Source organism: Rana temporaria, chromosome 8 (genome assembly GCF_905171775.1).
Source record: "Rana temporaria chromosome 8, aRanTem1.1, whole genome shotgun sequence".
NCBI lineage: Eukaryota > Metazoa > Chordata > Amphibia > Anura > Ranidae > Rana > Rana temporaria.
This window is the reverse complement of record NC_053496.1, coordinates 97,707,838-97,726,398: the sequence shown is the minus strand read 5'-3', so window position 1 is coordinate 97,726,398 and position 18,561 is coordinate 97,707,838. Positions and strand designations below refer to the sequence as shown.

The 18,561-nt window shown below is 47.0% G+C and overlaps 1 protein-coding gene across 3 annotated transcripts in view; it reads right to left on the bottom strand.

Annotated features, from left to right (window-relative positions):
• HIF1AN (hypoxia inducible factor 1 subunit alpha inhibitor) overlaps positions 1-16,886 on the bottom strand; it is a 131,133-nt gene extending 114,247 nt beyond the window's left edge. Inside the window, exon 1 of one of the 3 annotated variants that reach the window (XM_040362339.1) lies at positions 16,595-16,886. In XM_040362339.1, the coding sequence (XP_040218273.1) occupies positions 16,595-16,780 (186 nt within the window). In that variant the 5' untranslated portion in view covers positions 16,781-16,886. The remainder of the gene's footprint in view (positions 1-16,594) is intronic. The other 2 variants (XM_040362341.1, XM_040362342.1) reach the window with 2 other exon arrangements.
• Positions 16,887-18,561: the final 1,675 nt, after the last annotated feature.

Below are 18,561 nucleotides of genomic sequence, written 5' to 3'. Positions count from 1 at the left end.
TATTATGACAGGCACCAGGATCACCCTCGCAGCTGCATGGAAAAAGTCGACTGTATCCATTTTATATATGAAAAAAGAGATTTTTAATACAGCTTACCTGTAAAATCTTTTTCTTGGAGTACATCACGGGACACAGAGCGGCATATTCATTACTATATGGGTTATATGGAGTACCTTCAGGTGATGGACACTGGCAATCTCAAAAACAGGAAGTGCCCCTCCCTATATAACCCCCTCCCATAGGAGGAGTACCTCAGTTTTGTAGCAAGCAGTATGCCTCCCAAAATGGTCCCCAAAAGAGGGGTGGGAGCTCTGTGTCCCGTGATGTACTCCAAGAAAAAGATTTTACAGGTAAGCTGTATTAAAAATCTCTTTTTCTTTATCGTACATCACGGGACACAGAGCGGCATATTCATTACTATATGGGATGTCCCAAAGCAATGCTTACAATGAGGGGAGGGAAAACATCTTCCTAAGACAAAAGGATTTAATTTAGAGATATACTCAAATCATAATAAATCCAACTTATTTGAGAAAAAATAATTTAAAATTTAACTCAAAAGGGAGCCCCCCGGAATCCGAGGGTCTCAAACTGCAGCCTGCAGCACTGCCTGCCCAAAGGCTGTATCAGTATTCCTTCTTACGTCCAACTGGTAGAATTTTGTAAACGTGTGGACAGAAGACCAGGTTGCCGCTTTGCAAACTTGAGCCATAGAGATCTGGTAGTGTGCTGCCCAGGAGGCGCCCATGGCCCTAGTAGAATGAGCCTTTAATGATAACGGAGGAGGCAACCCTTTCAAGCCGTAGGCCTGAGTGATTAACTGTTTAATCCACCTCGAGATGGTGGATTTTGCAGCTGCCTGCCCCTTCTTGGGCCCATCCGGTAAAATGAACAACACATCTGTTTTCCGGATCTTCTCTGTAGCTTTAAGATAGGCCTTCATGGCCCTGACAATACCCAAGGTATGCAGCAACCCTTCCTTTCTGGAAGTAGGTTTAGGAAAGAAGGATGGTAATACCAAATCCTGGTTTAGATGAAAACTGGATATAACCTTCGGTAGGAAGGAAGGATGAGGGCGGAGAACGACCTTGTCCTTATGAAAATTAAGATATGGTTCCTTACAGGATAAGGCTGCCAGTTCCGATACTCTTCTGGCGGAAACTATGGCGACCAAAAATACTAACTTCCTTGTCAGTAAAACCAAAGGAATTTCAGCCAACGGCTCAAAAGGTTGTTTCTGTAAACTTGACAGAACACGATTTAAATCCCACGGACAAAGCAGGGATTTAACTGGAGGATTAATACGTAAGACCCCTTGAAGGAAGGTCTTAACTAGCGAGTGGGTGGCCAGCGGCCACTGAAACCACACTGACAAAGCTGAAATCTGTCCTTTGATTGTGCTTAATGCCAGTCCTTTATCCACTCCTAGCTGGAGAAACGTAATACTCTATCGATGGTAAACTTGCGAGAAAGCCATCGCTTGGACTCACACCAGCCTACATAGGCCTTCCAGACCCTGTAATAAATCACCCTAGAGACCGGTTTCCTGGCTCTGATTAGGGTAGAGATTACTTTCTGAGACAGACCTCTACCCCTGAGAATCAGGGATTCAGCTTCCAGGCCGTCAAATTTAGATGCCGTAAGGCAGGGTGGAGGATCGGACCTTGCGATAGCAGGTCTGGCCGTAGAGGAAGAGTCCAAGGGTCTCCCACTACCATCTTTAGGATTAGTGAATACCATGCCCTTCTGGGCCATGATGGAGCTACCAGGATGACTGGTATGTGCTCCACCCTGATCCTGCGTAGTAGGCGGGGTAGTAACTGGAGCGGGGGAAAAGCATAAAGTAGTTTGAACTGATGCCAAGGGCAAACCAGCGCATCGGTTCCGCAGGCCATCGGATCCCTTGAGCGGGATATGAACCTGTCTAGCTTCTTGTTGAGTCTTGATGCCATGACGTCCAGCACTCCCCATCTCTGGCAGAGTGTCTGAAAGACCTGTGGATGTAGAGACCATTCCCCCGGCAACAGAGTCTGGCAACTTAAAAAGTCTGCCTGAAGGTTGTCCACTCCTGGAATGAATATTGCCGATATGCAGGGCACATGAACTTCTGCCCATAGGAGAATCAAGCTCACCTCTCTCTGAGCGGCTTGACTCTTGGTTCCCCCTTGGTGATTTATGTATGCCACTGCCGTGGCATTGTCCGATTGAATTCTCACCGGGAACCCCTGTAACTTGGACGTCCAAGCCCTGAGGGCTAGTCGAGCAGCTCTGAGCTCCAAGATGTTGATGGGCAACTGCTTCTCTGGCTTTGCCCAAGTGCCTTGGCGAGTGCAACCATCCAAAATTGCTCCCCAGCCTGTTAGGCTGGCGTCTGTGGTTACTATCTTCCAGGCCACTGGGCTGAAAGACTTCCCCTTCAGTAGATTCTGAGGGTCTAACCACCAACACAGACTTTGTCGGACTTCTGATGAGAGCGGCAAAGGGATATCTAAGGCCTGTGGCCTCCTGCTCCATGCTGACAGGATGGCTGCCTGCAGGATGCGAGTGTGGCTCTGGGCGTACGGTACCGCCTCGAATGTGGCCACCATCTTGCCTAGTAACCGCATACATAGGCGAACAGTTGGTTCCTTCTTGCTTAGAACCAGTAGGATTGATTCCTTGATGGCTTTGACCTTTATCAGAGGCAGAAACACCCTCTGTTGTTCTGTGTCTAATCTCATGCCGAGATATTCCAACTGCATTGTGGGCTGGAATGCTGATTTTTCTCGATTTAGGACCCAGCCGAACCTCTCGAGGTACTGAACTGTGAGGGCCACTGCTCGTTCCAAGCCAGGAGACGAGTGATCTATGACTAGGAGGTCGTCCAGGTATGCTAGGATCGTGACCCCTTGAATCCTTAGATTGGCTAGGATTGGAGCTAGGACCTTCGTGAACACCCGGGGGGCCGTAGCCAACCCGAAGGGAAGCGCCATGAATTGGAAATGACGTAGAGCCACCGAGAAGCGTAGAAATCTTTGATGTGGCTGGTAAACTGGAACATGAAGGTAAGCATCCTTTATGTCTATGGATGCCATAAAATCGTCCTTCTGAAGTGCGGCAACTGCTGACCGCACGGATTCCATCCGAAATGAGCGGACCTTTAGGTATGCATTCACCATTTTTAAGTCCAAAATTGGCCTGACATCGCCGTTGGGCTTTGGGATGATGAATAGGTTGGAGTAGAAACCTAGCCCCTGTTCTTGGACTGGTACCTCTACTATTACCTCCTGAGAGAGTAGATGATTCAATGCCGCTATTAATGCGGCTCCCTTCTTCAGATCGTTTGGTACTCTTGACTCCTGAAAATGAGGAGGAGGAAACTTTAGGAAGTCTAGTTTGTAGCCTGTAGCCACGGAGGACCGTACCCATCTGTCGGGAATGCTGGCCTCCCAAACCTCTGCAAAGAGACGCAGTCTTCCCCCCACCTTCGAGGGTGGGGGCGCCCCTTCATAAGGCCGGCTTGGGGGCTGGCTTTGCTGGCTTGCGAAACCACTGCTTCTTGCCTGTCGATACTGTTTGGTATTGGAGGGCCCCTGCCCAGGGGAGTAAAACGCAGGCCCCCGAAACTTCTTCTTGGTGGGCAAAAGAGTACTTTTTCCGCTTGAAATGGTCTGGATGTATTTGTCCAGGTCTTCTCCGAAGAGTCGTCCTCCATGGAAGGGGAACCCTACCAGGAGCTTCTTGCATGGGGGCTCTGCCTCCCAGCTCTTTAACCATAAGAGTCTTCTCATATGGATAAGGGATAACGATAAACGTGACGCTTGCTGGATCGAATCCTTAATCGCATCTACCGTAAAGCGTATGGCCCTAGGGACGTCCGAAAATTCTTCTGCCTGCTGGGCAGGAATAAGTTTAAGCATCTGCTTAGCTTGTTCCGATAATGCTTGTGCAACCCCAATTGCAGCCACAGCTGGCTGCACTACTGCCCTTGCAGTAGTGAAGGAGGTTTTAAGTAGCGTTTCCAAGCGTTTATCAACCGGATCCTTGAACACCTGTATGTTTTCTACAGGGCATGTTAAAGATTTGTTAACACATGAGATGGCTGCGTCTACAGCCGGGGCTGCCCATCTCTTGGAAAATTTCTCTTCCATAGGATATAAGGCAGAGAATCTTTTTGGTGGTACAAAGATTCTATCTGGCTTGGCCCAATCTTGGAACATAACTTCCTCTAGTAGAGGATGGATCGGAAAAACCGCATTGGTTTGAGGCGCTCTTAGTGAGCCCAAAGCTGAGACCGTTGATACTTGGAGATCTGGTACTGGCAAGTTGAACGTCCTATGGACCAAGTCTGTTAAAACTTGAACCCACCAGCTCTCCCCTTGGGAGGCTGCGCCAGACTCCTCCGTACCCGGATCCTCGATCCCTGAACCTACTTGGTCCTTGTCCAAGAGGTCTTCCCATTCCCCTGCGGAAGGGACCTCCTCATCTGAGGGTTCACGCTCGGGCGACGGAGATCTATTCCGTTTTCTGCCCCGCATAGCCTTGGCTATCATTTTTTCCATTCTTTTTTCCATCTCCTTTAGAGAGGTGGACAGTACCTCGTCCGTGACCACCCTAGGGTTGGACTGACCCGTGCCAGCTCCAGCTCCAGATCTCGATGGTCCCACCAAGGTTCCCTCTGGGGAAAGTAGCGGCATGCCTTTGTCTGAGACCTCAGACCCTCTGGGGGAATCCCCACCTCTTGTACCCTCTAAACCAGACGCCATGGTACAATACTGAGGTACGCCCGCTACTTAACGGTGTTTGGGAAAATAAATAGTTGTTGCCCAAAACCTTCTGGGGAAAAAATGCCTTCTTTCTTATTAACTTGGTTTGTTTCCTTTTTTTTTTTTTTTTAAACCAAAGAAAGAAAAACCATTCTGTCCCCCTTTAGTAGTATTTGCCAAAACAAAAAACTGCTGAAAAAGAAACCCTATCTTTAGGGTAAAAGACAGTCTTTGAAGACTGTAATACTTTTCTTTGACCACTGTGTGTCCTCGGCGCCCCAAGCTGCCGCTCTGGTCATTCCTCTCTCAGTTCCACACTTCACTGAGCTGGGAACCTTTGGAAGGGCCGCCCCTTCCTTTTACCTACAGGCCCACCCTTCCCCTTCAGCAAAACGGCGCAAAATTGCGCCCATATCACGGGGACGCGCGCGCCCGCCGGCGGGGGGGTGCAGGGGGCCCACGAGGAGGTCAGAGGCTGATCCTGCCGTCCAGGCCAGGATCCACAGAGCGGCATCTTTTCCTGCAGCAACCGCCTGGACCTCTCTGAGCAGGTTTGCAGGTAGGAGCATTCACTCCCTTTCATAAGAAACCTCAGTAGATTCCCAGGGGCTTCTCTTAGAGAGAATTGTCACTATACACACAGGCCCTTTTTCAATGCTTTCTAGCACAGTTGCAATACTACCAGGGAGGTCACGATTATGGGGAATATATACATACAGTCATCCTATCCTAAGATATGTGACTCACCTTGCCAGATGCAGCGCATAACCATAGGCATGTCCCACTGTGACCTTCCCCCAGGAAAAACCTGCTGCGAACCAAGTTCCGCAAGTTTCCCTTCACTTACCTGCTCCATGCCGCAGGACTTTGCACAGCAAGAGGTCCAATCTTCCCCCATCTCCGTGGGGCGTCTAGACCTTCAGGCCCTGGGTTCCTATGAAGGATCCACTGTCCTGGGCCCATATAGCACTCTGGCAACAGAAACATTAGGCCCCCAAAGGTTTCTAAGTTCTGGGCCCAGGGTCCAGCTCTCTGTGACAGAAAGCATTATGGGCTATACCCCAATGGTTTGGGGTCCGGTTGCTGACCACTTTAGCACTGAGGCCTTTGGACAGAACCGGTTAGCCCACCTTAATCCCAAGGATGTGGAGGCAAGCTAAACCATGACCAACACCTAAGACACTGGCGTAAAAACTGAGGTACTCCTCCTATGGGAGGGGGTTATATAGGGAGGGGCACTTCCTGTTTTTGAGATTGCCAGTGTCCATCACCTGAAGGTACTCCATATAACCCATATAGTAATGAATATGCCGCTCTGTGTCCCGTGATGTACGATAAAGAAAGGAAGTTTACATGGATTATGGAACAAGAGAAAAGGGTCTGTTCCATGTTGGATAGGTCTACTCTTTTCTATGAGATCTGGGAACCCTGGTTGAAATACATGGGGATACCTTATACCCAGTGAAGGTTATGATAACATATATGTCTTCATGTTGATGTAAATTAATGGCAGGCAGACTGCCTAACTCTTCTGATCATCTTCTAACTCTCTTTCCTTTTTCACCCCCCCTTCTGCCTTATGTTGTTCTTCTTTCATCTTACCTTTGATTCTTCTTTTGTTTTATTTTGTTGCTTTTATTTTCTATGAGGATGGAAGTTACAATGTTGTACATCCTCAATACGTTTTACTTTCAAAAGATCTGTTTATTTTGAGGTAATTGAAGAATTCCATCCAGCCTTTGGAGAATTTAGGTTTGTTGAGGATCTTGAAAATATGTTATCAGTTACGGGTGTGTTAAAGTATTGATTTTCGGAGGGAGGGAGGATTGGAGGGTTGGCTCGGCCTCTGGGACACAGAATGTTCCCCTTAGGGGTGTCGGGGAGGTTGGGGTAATCCGGAATTATTTTCCTTTGATTAATCTCTATAATTTGGGCTGATACACACATTGTGTTTCCTTTTTATATACTGTGTGGTATTAATGGACCTAGGGATTCCCTAAATTATAGAGATATTCCTTTTTTTTATTGTTTTCCTTTCAAAAATGAATTAATACTTTAGATTACTTTATTCTATATGCTTATATAAACTACCTTACCCTTACCACATGGTGAGGAAAATGTGGAATTGCTAGATATGAGAGGAAGTTAGTAAGATGGGAATAAATGTTATAAAATACACTTAATTTATTATATTTATGTATGCTATTTACATATGTCCTGCTATTTTAATACAATTGTATGCTCTTCTTTTATTGAAAATAAACTTAAACTTGAATGAAAAAAAAGAAAAATGATCGCTTAGTGACACTGGCAATAGGGAGTGAAAGGGTCAACTAGGGTGGTGATCAAGGGGTTAAAACTTTATTAGGTCCAGGGTAGCCCCGTACCCCCCTAACACTAACTGGCTGTCATACTGACACTAAATGCAGTGATCAGTACATATATGATCACTGCTATTAGTGACAGTGTGACAGGGGGGTGGGGGGGGGGGGTGATCGGAAGGGGTTAAATGTGCCTATGTGTACTGGTGTCAGTGTAGTGTTAGGTGCGACTTACTGTGACTCTTCTCTCATCGCGGCGGTTTGAAAATACCGCCGAGATGAGAGCTGCATCACTTCCTCTGCCTATGTTTACACTTTACAGGCAGAGGAAGTGACACGGCGGAGGCTCACAGGATTGGCTGGGAGCGATCACGAGGGGGCGGACAGAAACGAACAGCCGTCCCCCTCGAGTCGGATCGCTCCCGGAGGTAAGCCGCCCGCCGCACGCAGCGGAGGGGGTCCCGATCAGACCCCCGACCCGCTAGAAGACAGGGACGTATATATACGCCCATCTGCCTGTACGTGCCATTCTGTGGACGTATATAGGCGTGCGGCGGGCGTTAAGCGGTTAAAGTGGAGTCCCACCCTAAAAATGAACTTTAACCCTTTCATGACTAAGCCTATTTCTAACATTTGGTGTTTACAGGTTAAAATCCATATTTTTTGCTAGAAAATTACTTAGAACGCCCAAACATTATATATATTTTTTTAGCAGAGAATCTAGAGAATAAAATGGCAATTGTTGAAATATTGTATGTCACACGGTATTTGTGCAGCAGTGTTTTAAATGCAACTTTTTGGGAAAAAGATACTTTCATGAATAAAAAAAAACGAAACAGTAAAGTTAGCCCAATTTTTTTGTATAATGTGAAAGATAAAGTTATGCTGAGTAAATAGATACCAAACATGTCACGCTTTATAATTGCATGCACTCGTGGAATAGCGACAAACTACGGTACCCAAAAATCTCCATAGGCGACGCTTTAAAACATTTTTTTACGGTTACCAGAGGTCTAGTGCTAGAATTATTGCTTTCGCTCTGACGATCGCGGCGATACCTCACGTTTGATTTGAACACCGTTTACATACACGGGCGCGACTTCAGTATGCGTTTTTCAGACGGGGGCGCTTTAAAAAAATATATATATATTTTTTTTCTTATTTATTTTTAGAACATTAAATTTGATCACTTTTATTGCCGTCACAAGGAATTTAAACATCCCTTGTGACAGGAATAGGTGGTGACAGGTACTCTTTATGGAGGAATCGGGGGGTCTAAAAGACCCCCGATCCCTCCCTTTGCACTTCAAAGTATTCAGATCGCCAAAAACGGCGATTCTGAATACTGTATATTTTTTTAAATCCAGCGCCATTGGCAGCCGAGTAAACCGGAAGGGACGTTGTGACGTCATAGCATATACATGGCATACTAGATCATTATGAAATACCACTTTAGAGAAAAGCCCCTGCTGCAGTCCCTGTACACTGGTCCGGCCGGGGACATCACTTCCGGAGTTATTTGCAGGTATCACGGGCTCCAGCACTGTGATTGGCCGGAGCCGCTATGACGTTGCTCCCACGCATGCCCACAGGAGCCGCCAACAGCAGCACGTCAGCTGAAGCAATGGCATGAATGAGCCGTTGCTTCAGTGGACATGTGCCGATGATGTCGGCACTTGCTGATAGAGGGGCTATCTCCTAAACCGTGCAGGTTTAGGAGACATCCAGGGTAGCTAGACGTAAGCCTTATTATAGGCTTACCTGTAGCATAAAGTGGTTGTAAAGGGTTTACAACCACTTTAAGTGGTTAATGTGTTTTTTTTCTGAAATGTTGTGTTTCCTAGACCTTTGCGATAATATTTTATTCTCTAAGGTGTCCGTTTTCAGTAAATATATATGTTTGGGGGTTTCGTGTAATCTTCAGGCCTAAAATTATTTTTTTAAACATGTGCAAGACAGCTCTGGCTGCGAAAGGGTTAAAGGATAAGTTCAACTTTGGGAACAAAAGCAAATTTGTCCAGTCATGCTTTATATTTCATATCCTGCATAACTCCCCTGACACACTACTATGGAACCCACCCATGTACTCCATCTCACCAAGCTGGGATTAATATCCTTGTTTCCTTTTTTTAAGCAGAGGCGCGCTTTACATATTAGTAGAAGATGGAAACATGCTTACGCAGCACGCAAGGTAAAAACATGAGGCTAGTGAACAAAGGCTGCTAATCGATCTCAGGAAAGAAAACAGCAGGAGTGGTAACCTGGAAGGCTTGGTAAACAAATGATACACAAGTAGTGGATCATTAACTAGGACTCAAGAATGCATGTTATCAGATAAGTCTGCATCCCAGCTTGCTGTACCAGAAGTGTAATCTCTTTGCTCAGGTTCACATTAGTACTAGAAGTGTCATCGCAGGATTGGCGCTTGTTACACATTTACAAGTGACAAGCCTACTGTATCTGGGAAATTTATCAAAGTGGAGATTAAATAATGGGGGATACACATTCCTGAGCAATGTTTGGGTTTGTGAACTTTAAGTGCAGAAGGCAGTGTGTTATTTCCAAGCAGTGTAAACATTGCTTTAAGAGTTCAGCTCTTAGGCCCCTTTCACACTGGAGTGGGAGGTGCGGTGGCTGTATAGCGCCGCCATTTTAGCGGCGCTATACAGTCAAAATTGCGGCGGTATTAGGCCGCTAGCGATGCGGTTTTAACCCCCGCTAGTGGCCGAAAAAGGGTTAATATCACCCCCAATGCGCAATGCCGGCGGTAAAGCAAGCCATCGCTTGTGAATCTCATCTACCATTGCCTGCATTTGTCTGACCCATTTCACAATAAAGATGACATTAATATAAGTTGGCGTTCCAGTGTGCGACCAATTTCTTGTTTTACATGCCCTAAGCACCCTGGGACCAACTGCATCAGGGCTTGCTGATTTTTAAACCTTACAGTGGTGTTTCACAAAAAAAATAAAAAAAATACACCAAAATCCTTAAAAAAATAAAAAAAATAGAAAAAAAAAAGCGGGGTTGCTATGCGGAACTTTCTAATCTGCCTTTTACTCCACCGCGGCAGGTAATCTTCCTCGTCCTCCTCACGGTATCTCCTGGGGAATGTGGCGCGCTGCCTTCAGAGAACTGTGTGTATCCCAGAAAGCAGCCGCCCATTCACAAAGTAGGAAACGGCAATGAAGCCGCCTGTTTCCCTTACTGAGGATGGCGGCGCCAGGACACTCCACGATCGAGGGATCGGCATCGGGGGGGCCGACATCGCGGGTGCCTACGACAGCCAAGCGACCTTATTAAAAGTCAGTAGCTACAGTGTTTGTAGCTGCTGACTTTAAAAAAAAAAAAAATTGCGGGAGGAATCCCGCCTTAAAGCGGTTGTAAACCGCATAATTTTTTTTTTTTTTTTTTTAACCTGCAAGGCAAAAGGCATAATCAGCCAGTATGCACCGCATACTGGCTGATTATGAAATACTTACCTCGGAACGAGGTGAGGAACCCTTACCTGGTCCACGCCGAGCGATATGTCATCTTGCTCCGGCGTGTCTTCCGGGTATCGCCGCTCCAGCGCTGTGATTGGCTGGAGCGGCGATGACGTCACTCCCGCGCGCGGGAGATTTAAATTCGGAAAGGTCCGGCGGATGCCGGTCCTTTAGCCGAGGATCCCCCCTGCAAATGCGCCGCTGCAATCAGCGGCGCATTGTGGGGGGAATATCTCCCAAACCATACAGGTTTAGGAGATATTCTTGATACCTACAGGTGAGCCGTATTAATAGCTCACCTGTAGGTAAAAGTGACAAATAAGGGTTTACAACCACTTTAAGTCTCCTCAACTGTCTACTCCAGGGTTTGACAAATTTGCTTGGAATCTAGGAGCCAGAAAACGCACCCCGTCCCGCCAAGCTTGCGCGCAGAAACAAACTCATACGTGAGCAGCGCCTGCATATGTAAACGGTATTCAAACCACACATGTGAGGTATCGCCGCGATTGGTAGAGCGAGAGCAATAATTCTAGCCCTAGACCTTCTCTGTAACTCAAAAAATACAACCTATAGAATTTTTTAAACGTTGCCTATGGAGATTTTAAAGGGTAAAAAAGTTTGTCGCCATTCCACGAGCGGACGCAATTTTGAAGCGTGACATGTTGGGTATCAATTTACTCTGCGTAACATTATCATTCACAATATAAAAAAAAAAAAAAAAATGGGCTAACTTTACTGTTGTCTTATTTTAAAATTAAAAAAATAAGTGTATTTTTTCCCCAAAAAAGTGCGCTTGTAAGACCGCTAGGCAAATACGGTGTGACAGAAAGTATTGCAACGACCGCCATTTTATTCTCTAGGGTGTTGGAATAAAATTATATATATATATAAATAAATAAATAAATAAATAAATAATGTGTGGTGGTTCTAATTAGAGGGAAGGAGATGGCAGTGAAAAACACATTAGAACTGCTGTTTTGCTTGTAATGCCAACGGCCACCACAAGACGGCACCAGATCACAGAAGGAGGCTTAGGCCTACAGAAGGCCGCAAACTCAATTACCGGCGGGCACGGGTCCGCCGCAATCGCGTGGCGGGGGAGGTGGGGGTGCACGGAGACACAGGATCCTGTGTCTCCGTGTGCCCCTACGTCACCCACAGCACGATTGCGGCAGGCACGCACCCGCCGGTAATTGAGGCCGCATCTTTGCGGCCTTTTGCAGGCCTAAGCTTCCCCTGGCACCAGGTCACAATTTCTTGTCGCAATTGCGCCTGGGCGCCCGGATTTTGTTGAGCCCTGGTCTACTCATCTGATCAGCTGTAAAAAACATTGATGCACTTTCCCATAAAGAAGGAGTAGAGTTGTTCTTATAAAAAGTACAAATCAGTAAATGTATCCAATAGGGGTGAATCAGAACACAGATTAAAGAAGGAAGGACATTAGTATGAGGAGAGGAAGGTACTTTCCACAACTCTACAGCTTTGTGTTTGTGTTAAAGCCAAGGCCTCCGAATCAAACCTATTTAAAAAATGGTTCAGTTAATTTGCCCTCTCCACATCACCCCCTAGTCCCTCCACCAACCTGCTTAAGTCCTGTAATGGTTTTCATGCCACTCCAGACCTCCCTCACTTTGTTTAGCTCGAGATTCCACTTCAGCTTTCTCCTATATTTCTCCCTAGCCTCTCTAATCTCCATCCGAATCATTTTTAACTCCTCCGTACTACCCACTCTAAAAGCCATCTTCTTGGGAGTTAAAGCGGGAGTTCACCCGAATTTTTTTTTTTTACATTAGATTGATGCTCATTTTGTCAAGGGGAATCGGGTAGTTTTTTTTAAATCGAAGCAGTACTTACCGTTTTAGAGAGCGATCTTCTCCGCCGCTTCCGGGTATGGTCTTCGGGACTGGGCGTTCCTATTTGATTGACAGGCTTCCGACGGTCGCATACATCGCGTCACGAGTAGCCGAAAGAAGCCAAACGTCGGTGCGGCTCTATACCGCGCCTGCGCACCGACGTTCGGCTACTTTCGGAAAATCGTGAGTCGATGTATGCGACCGTCGGAAGCCTGTCAATCAAATAGAAATGCCCAGTCCCGCAGCCCATACCCGGAAGCGGCGGAAAAGATCGCTCTCTAAAACGGTACCGCTTCGATTTTAAAAAAAACACCCGATTCCCCTTGACAAAATGAGCATCAATGTAATATTAAAAATGTATGAATAAAGAATGATGAGCGCAAACTGAAAATCTAAAAGTGAATATAAAGACAGTCCATAGGGGACTGATAACAATCAATAAAGATATGCAGTGAATTCAAAATTAGTGAAATAACCCAAAACTGATAATAAATCCAAAAATAAAAGTCCAAATATATAAATCAAAGTTTGGATAAATCAATCTAGTGTGCCAGTGATAAACAAAACTTCTGCACTTCGGGCATCAATGTGGACAATCTTGATAACTCTTTGCTTAGCCTGGGCTCGCAGTGCGCTTACCTCCAGACACTGGGTCATGCGTGTCAACGAAATCCTCCCAAAACTGGAACAGAATCCAAACAGTGGGTAACACGTGTTGCACGGAATCTTCCCAGTGCTGAGATAGAATCGAGGGGCGTTCTCTGTATCCAATACCAGTATAGGTCCAGGCGCAGCGAAGTCGACTCCACAGGATAGCCACAAGGTGTATCAGGAGCAAATGTAGAAATAAAAAGCTCTCATGGTGAAGTATGCAAGCACTTTAAAATTTAATGAAGGTAAAAATGTGCTTACATTGAAAAAACAAATAAAACGCCAAACAGCGGCACTTCCGGTGGACGGTCAGGGTGTCACGTCACTTCCGGTCACATCTAACCTTATGCATTACGTCACGACACGTGACTTCATCGGAGGTTGAAACCTCCGATGAAGTCACGTGTCGTGACGTAATGCATAAGGTTAGATGTGACCGGAAGTGACGTGACACCCTGACCGTCCACCGGAAGTGCCGCTGTTTGGCGTTTTATTCGTTTTTTCAATGTAAGCACATTTTTACCTTCATTAAATTTTAAAGTGCTTGCATACTTCACCATGAGAGCTTTTTATTTCTACATTTGCTCCTGATACACCTTGTGGCTATCCTGTGGAGTCGACTTCGCTGCGCCTGGACCTATACTGGTATTGGATACAGAGAACGCCCCTCGATTCTATCTCAGCACTGGGAAGATTCCGTGCAACACGTGTTACCCACTGTTTGGATTCTGTTCCAGTTTTGGGAGGATTTCGTTGACACGCATGACCCAGTGTCTGGAGGTAAGCGCACTGCGAGCCCAGGCTAAGCAAAGAGTTATCAAGATTGTCCACATTGATGCCCGAAGTGCAGAAGTTTTGTTTATCACTGGCACACTAGATTGATTTATCCAAACTTTGATTTATATATTTGGACTTTTATTTTTAGATTTATTATCAGTTTTGGGTTATTTCACTAATTTTGAATTCACTGCATATCTTTATTGATTGTTATCAGTCCCCTATGGACTGTCTTTATATTCACTTTTAGATTTTCAGTTTGCGCTCATCATTCTTTATTCAGACCTTTATTTGTTGTTAGCACATTTTAGATTTGAGCAGCATTTTGTTTTTCACTGGTCACTTTTAATTTTCACTGTTGGCTAGCGCTTTAGTCACCCACTTGTCTATTCCAATATTAAAAATGTACTTTTCGGGTGAACCTCCACTTTAAGAAAATCCTTCATATACCTACTTACCCGCAGTTTATTATTTGACAGGAATTCTAAATGACAATGTGGCTGGTGGAACTGCTGGCTATATCCTAGTTGAATTTCATTTCGTTCTGCACTCCTGCGATTAGCTTTCAGCAGACAACGGTACTTTCAAACAACATTCGTCCAGTCGTTGAATGTACTAAGAATCTTTTACACATATTTTGGGTAAAAAATACACTTTAATGAAAAATATCCTGTCCTCAATCTCGGGAGTCCAAGCCACAGCAAATTACGTCAGAGACTCGGCTCTCCCCTCCTACGCCACCAAGCCAGTAGGAGAGCGCAATGCTACACTGCCGGGTTCCCTTACTGGCAATGGCAGCGGCAGTACCCGACAGCTGATGGACACATCAGCTGTGGTGCCGACGTCACTGGATTCCAAGACAGGTAAGTGTCCTATTACTAAAAGTCAGCAGCTACATTATGTGTAGCTGCTGGCTTTTCATTTTTGCAGGGGTGGGTGGACCTCCTCTTTAAAAAGTATGTAGACCCAACACTTCATATTTCTGATACGTCCCTGCTGTACCGTGTACTGCTATGAAAGGTATCCTGTTCTCTTTGCATTGCTTCCTTTGTGTGAAATCCCTGGTGCTCCTGCCTGTTCCTCTGCACAAACATCACACTCTCCTATTAAAAACTGACCACACTAGGTATGGTAGCACAGAGTGCTCTCCTCCAAAGATCAGACTTGCCCTGACACCCCCATATGCAGCGCTCCAACCAACCTAGTGCTCACCTGCCATGCTCTGACCATCCTAGTGCTCACCTGCCATGCTCCGACCATCCTAGTGCTCACCTGCCATGCTCCGACCATCCTAGTGCTCACCTGCCATGATCCGACCATCCTAGTGCTCACCTGCCATGCTCCGACCATCCTAGTGCTCACCTGCCATGCTCCGACCATCCTAGTGCTCACCTGCCATGCTCCGACCATCCTAGTGCTCACCTGCCATGCTCCGACCATCCTAGTGCTCACCTGCCATGCTCCGACCATCCTAGTGCTCACCTGCCATGCTCCGACCATCCTAGTGCTCACCTGCCATGCTCCGACCATCCTAGTGCTCACCTGCCATGCTCCGACCATCCTAGTGCTCACCTGCCATGCTCCGACCATCCTAGTGCTCACCTGCCATGCTCCGACCATCCTAGTGCTCACCTGCCATGCTCCGACCATCCTAGTGCTCACCTGCCATGCTCCGACCATCCTAGTGCTCACCTGCCATGCTCCGACCATCCTAGTGCTCACCTGCCATGCTCCGACCATCCTAGTGCTCACCTGCCATGCTCCGACCATCCTAGTGCTCACCTGCCATGCTCCGACCATCCTAGTGCTCACCTGCCATGCTCCATCCATCCTAGTGCTCACCTGCCATGCTCCAACCATCCTAGTGCTCACCTGCCATGCTCCAACCATCCTAGTGCTCACCTGCCATGCTCCAACCATCCTAGTGCTCACCTGCCATGCTCCAACCATCCTAGTGCTCACCTGCCATGCTCCAACCAACCTAGTGCTCACCTGCCATGCTTTAACCAACCAAGTGCTCACCTGCCATGCTCCAACCAACCTAGTGCTCACCTGCCATGCTCCGAACCAAACTAGTGCTCACCTGCCATGCTCCGACCATCCTAGTGCTCACCTGCCATGCTCCAACCAACCTAGTGCTCACCTGCCATGCTCCGACCATCCTAGTGCTCACCTGCCATGCTCCAACCATCCTAGTGCTCATCTGCCATGCTCCGACCATCCTAGTGCTCACCTGCCATGCTCCGACCATCCTAGTGCTCACCTGCCATGCTCCGACCATCCTAGTGCTCACCTGCCATGCTCCGACCATGTCTCTCACCTGCTGCACTACAAGTGTCTGCCAGCCCACCTATTCTACTCTACCCACCTTGTACCCCACCTGTCTCATTCAAACCACTGGGTCAGTGGCCCACCTGCCACGTTACAACTACCTGGTGACCCATCTGCACTGCTTCACCCAACCTAGCGCTCACCTGCCATGCTCCGACCAACCAGGTCTCTCACCTGCTGCACTACAAGTGTCTGCCAGCCCACCTATTCTACTCTACCCATTGCTAATAGCCCACCTGTCACACTCTGCCACCCGGATGGACCCCTTTGCCCAGCTGGTAACCCTTCCATGACCTTTGCCCCCAAGTATAGCACGCCCTCCCCTCCCCCATGGACTACGTGACATCTCCATGGCACAGCAGGTGATGACAGGGTGAGGGTCCCACATAGAATAAGAGGGGAGCGGACACTTTCTCCGCAGAGGGCTCACCTCGTTATCGATCAGCTCTTCCGCCCTGGGGTCAGAGTGCTGCAGCCGCGGGATCGGTCGGCTCTGAAACTGATAGGAACGTAACTGAGACTCATTCCACCCGGGACTTTGGGGCTCGGCCTCCCCACCACCGACTCTCCTCGTCTCAGCCACCACCTCAGCAGCCGACACCCCGGCCTCCGCCATCCCCCCCGGCGGCGCACAGACCTCCCTGGCCCCAGAACAACAAATACCGATCTACTGCCCGGCCCGAGGAGAAACAACGATACGAGCACTCACTGGCCAGAGCGGCAACCTGCTATACAGCGCCCTCTGGCGGCACCTAGCGGGGACTGACACTGCTTCCTCATGGTGTATAGCTGTCACTTTCCATTGTCTGTTCAGCTTGCCTGTTGCTATTCTCTAGTACTGATTTGTATTTGTTATTAGCATATTGGGGATCAATGGAAGAGGAAGAACAATGAAAAAGAGAATCCAGACTGGGTTATGGGATGGTGTTATTATTACTGGAAAAACAATGTAGATTACAGAATAGAGAACAAAGGGGCAATTACACTTACTACAGTAATATCTGTGGCCCTGACCAGCACTGGGACAGATCTATGAAAATGTTATACTTTTCCAAAACATTTCTTGCGTAATTTTAGCATTATGGAGTCCACCGCCAATTTCACGTAACTCGTGTGTCGTTCCCCTTGGCGTTGGATTAATAAAGGGTAATTCAGCCTTTGTTGGAAAAAAAAATAGCAAATAAAAAATGATAACAAAACTTATACAAGTGCTACACAAGTCATATTGTAATTCTGACTAGGGAACTTTTGGTTTGCTAGATTCAATCAGAATTTTTTGCTAGAAAATTACTTATAACCCCCGAACCTTATACAATGTTTGTAGCAGTGACGAATAAAATGGCGATTGATGCAATTTGTATGTCACATGATATTTGCGCAGCAGTTTCTTTGGAAAAAATACACTTTAATTAATTTAAAAGGAAAAAAAAAACATTTGCCCCAATTAATTTAGTAGATATAGATACCTAACCTGTCGCGTTTTAAAATTGCACACGCTTGTGGAATAGCGACTAACTACTTAGGCCTCGTACACACGACCGAACATGTCTGCTGAAACTTGTCTACCGGACCGGACAATTTTCCGGCGGATCGGACAGGTTTCCAGCGGACAACTGTTTCTTAGCATGCTAAGAAACACGTCCGCTGGAACCATGTCCGCCGGACATGTCCGATGGTCAGTATGACTCATCGGACATGTCCGCTGGCCCGAGAACCCGCGCATGACGTCGAATTGATTCGACGCATGCGTGGAAGCTTTGACCGTCAGAGAACGTCGGTGTCGTATACGTCACCGCGTTCTCTGTCCGTGGGGATTTCGGTTTGATGGTGTGTACAGCCATCAGACCGAAATCTCCGAGCGGACATGTCCGATGAAAACGGTCCGCAGACCGTTTTCTTTGGACATGTCCCCTCATCTGTACGGGGCCTTAGAAATCTACATTGGCACAGCTTTAAACGCCTTTACAGGTTACTTGTTTAGAGTTACAGAGTAGGGCTAGAACTATAAATTATGGGCCAGATTCACAGAAGAAGTACGCCGGAGTATCTGCTGATACTCCGGTGTACTTTCAAATTTGCCGCGTCGTATCTTTAGTTTGAATCCTCAAACCAAGATACGACGGCTTTTGGCTTCGATCCGACAGGCGTACGGCTTCGTACGCCTTCGGATCGTAGGTGTAATACTTCGGCGCCCGCTGGGTGGAGTTTGCGTCGTTTTCCGCGTCGGGTATGCTAATTAGCTGTTTACGGCGATCTACGAAGGTACGCGTGGTCGTCGCATTCTCTTACGTCTCTTAGTCGGCTTTTCCCGGCGTAAAGTTACAGCTGCTATTTCATGGCTTATATTTAGACTTGCCATGTTAAAGTATGGCCGTCGTTCCCGCGTCAAATTTTAAT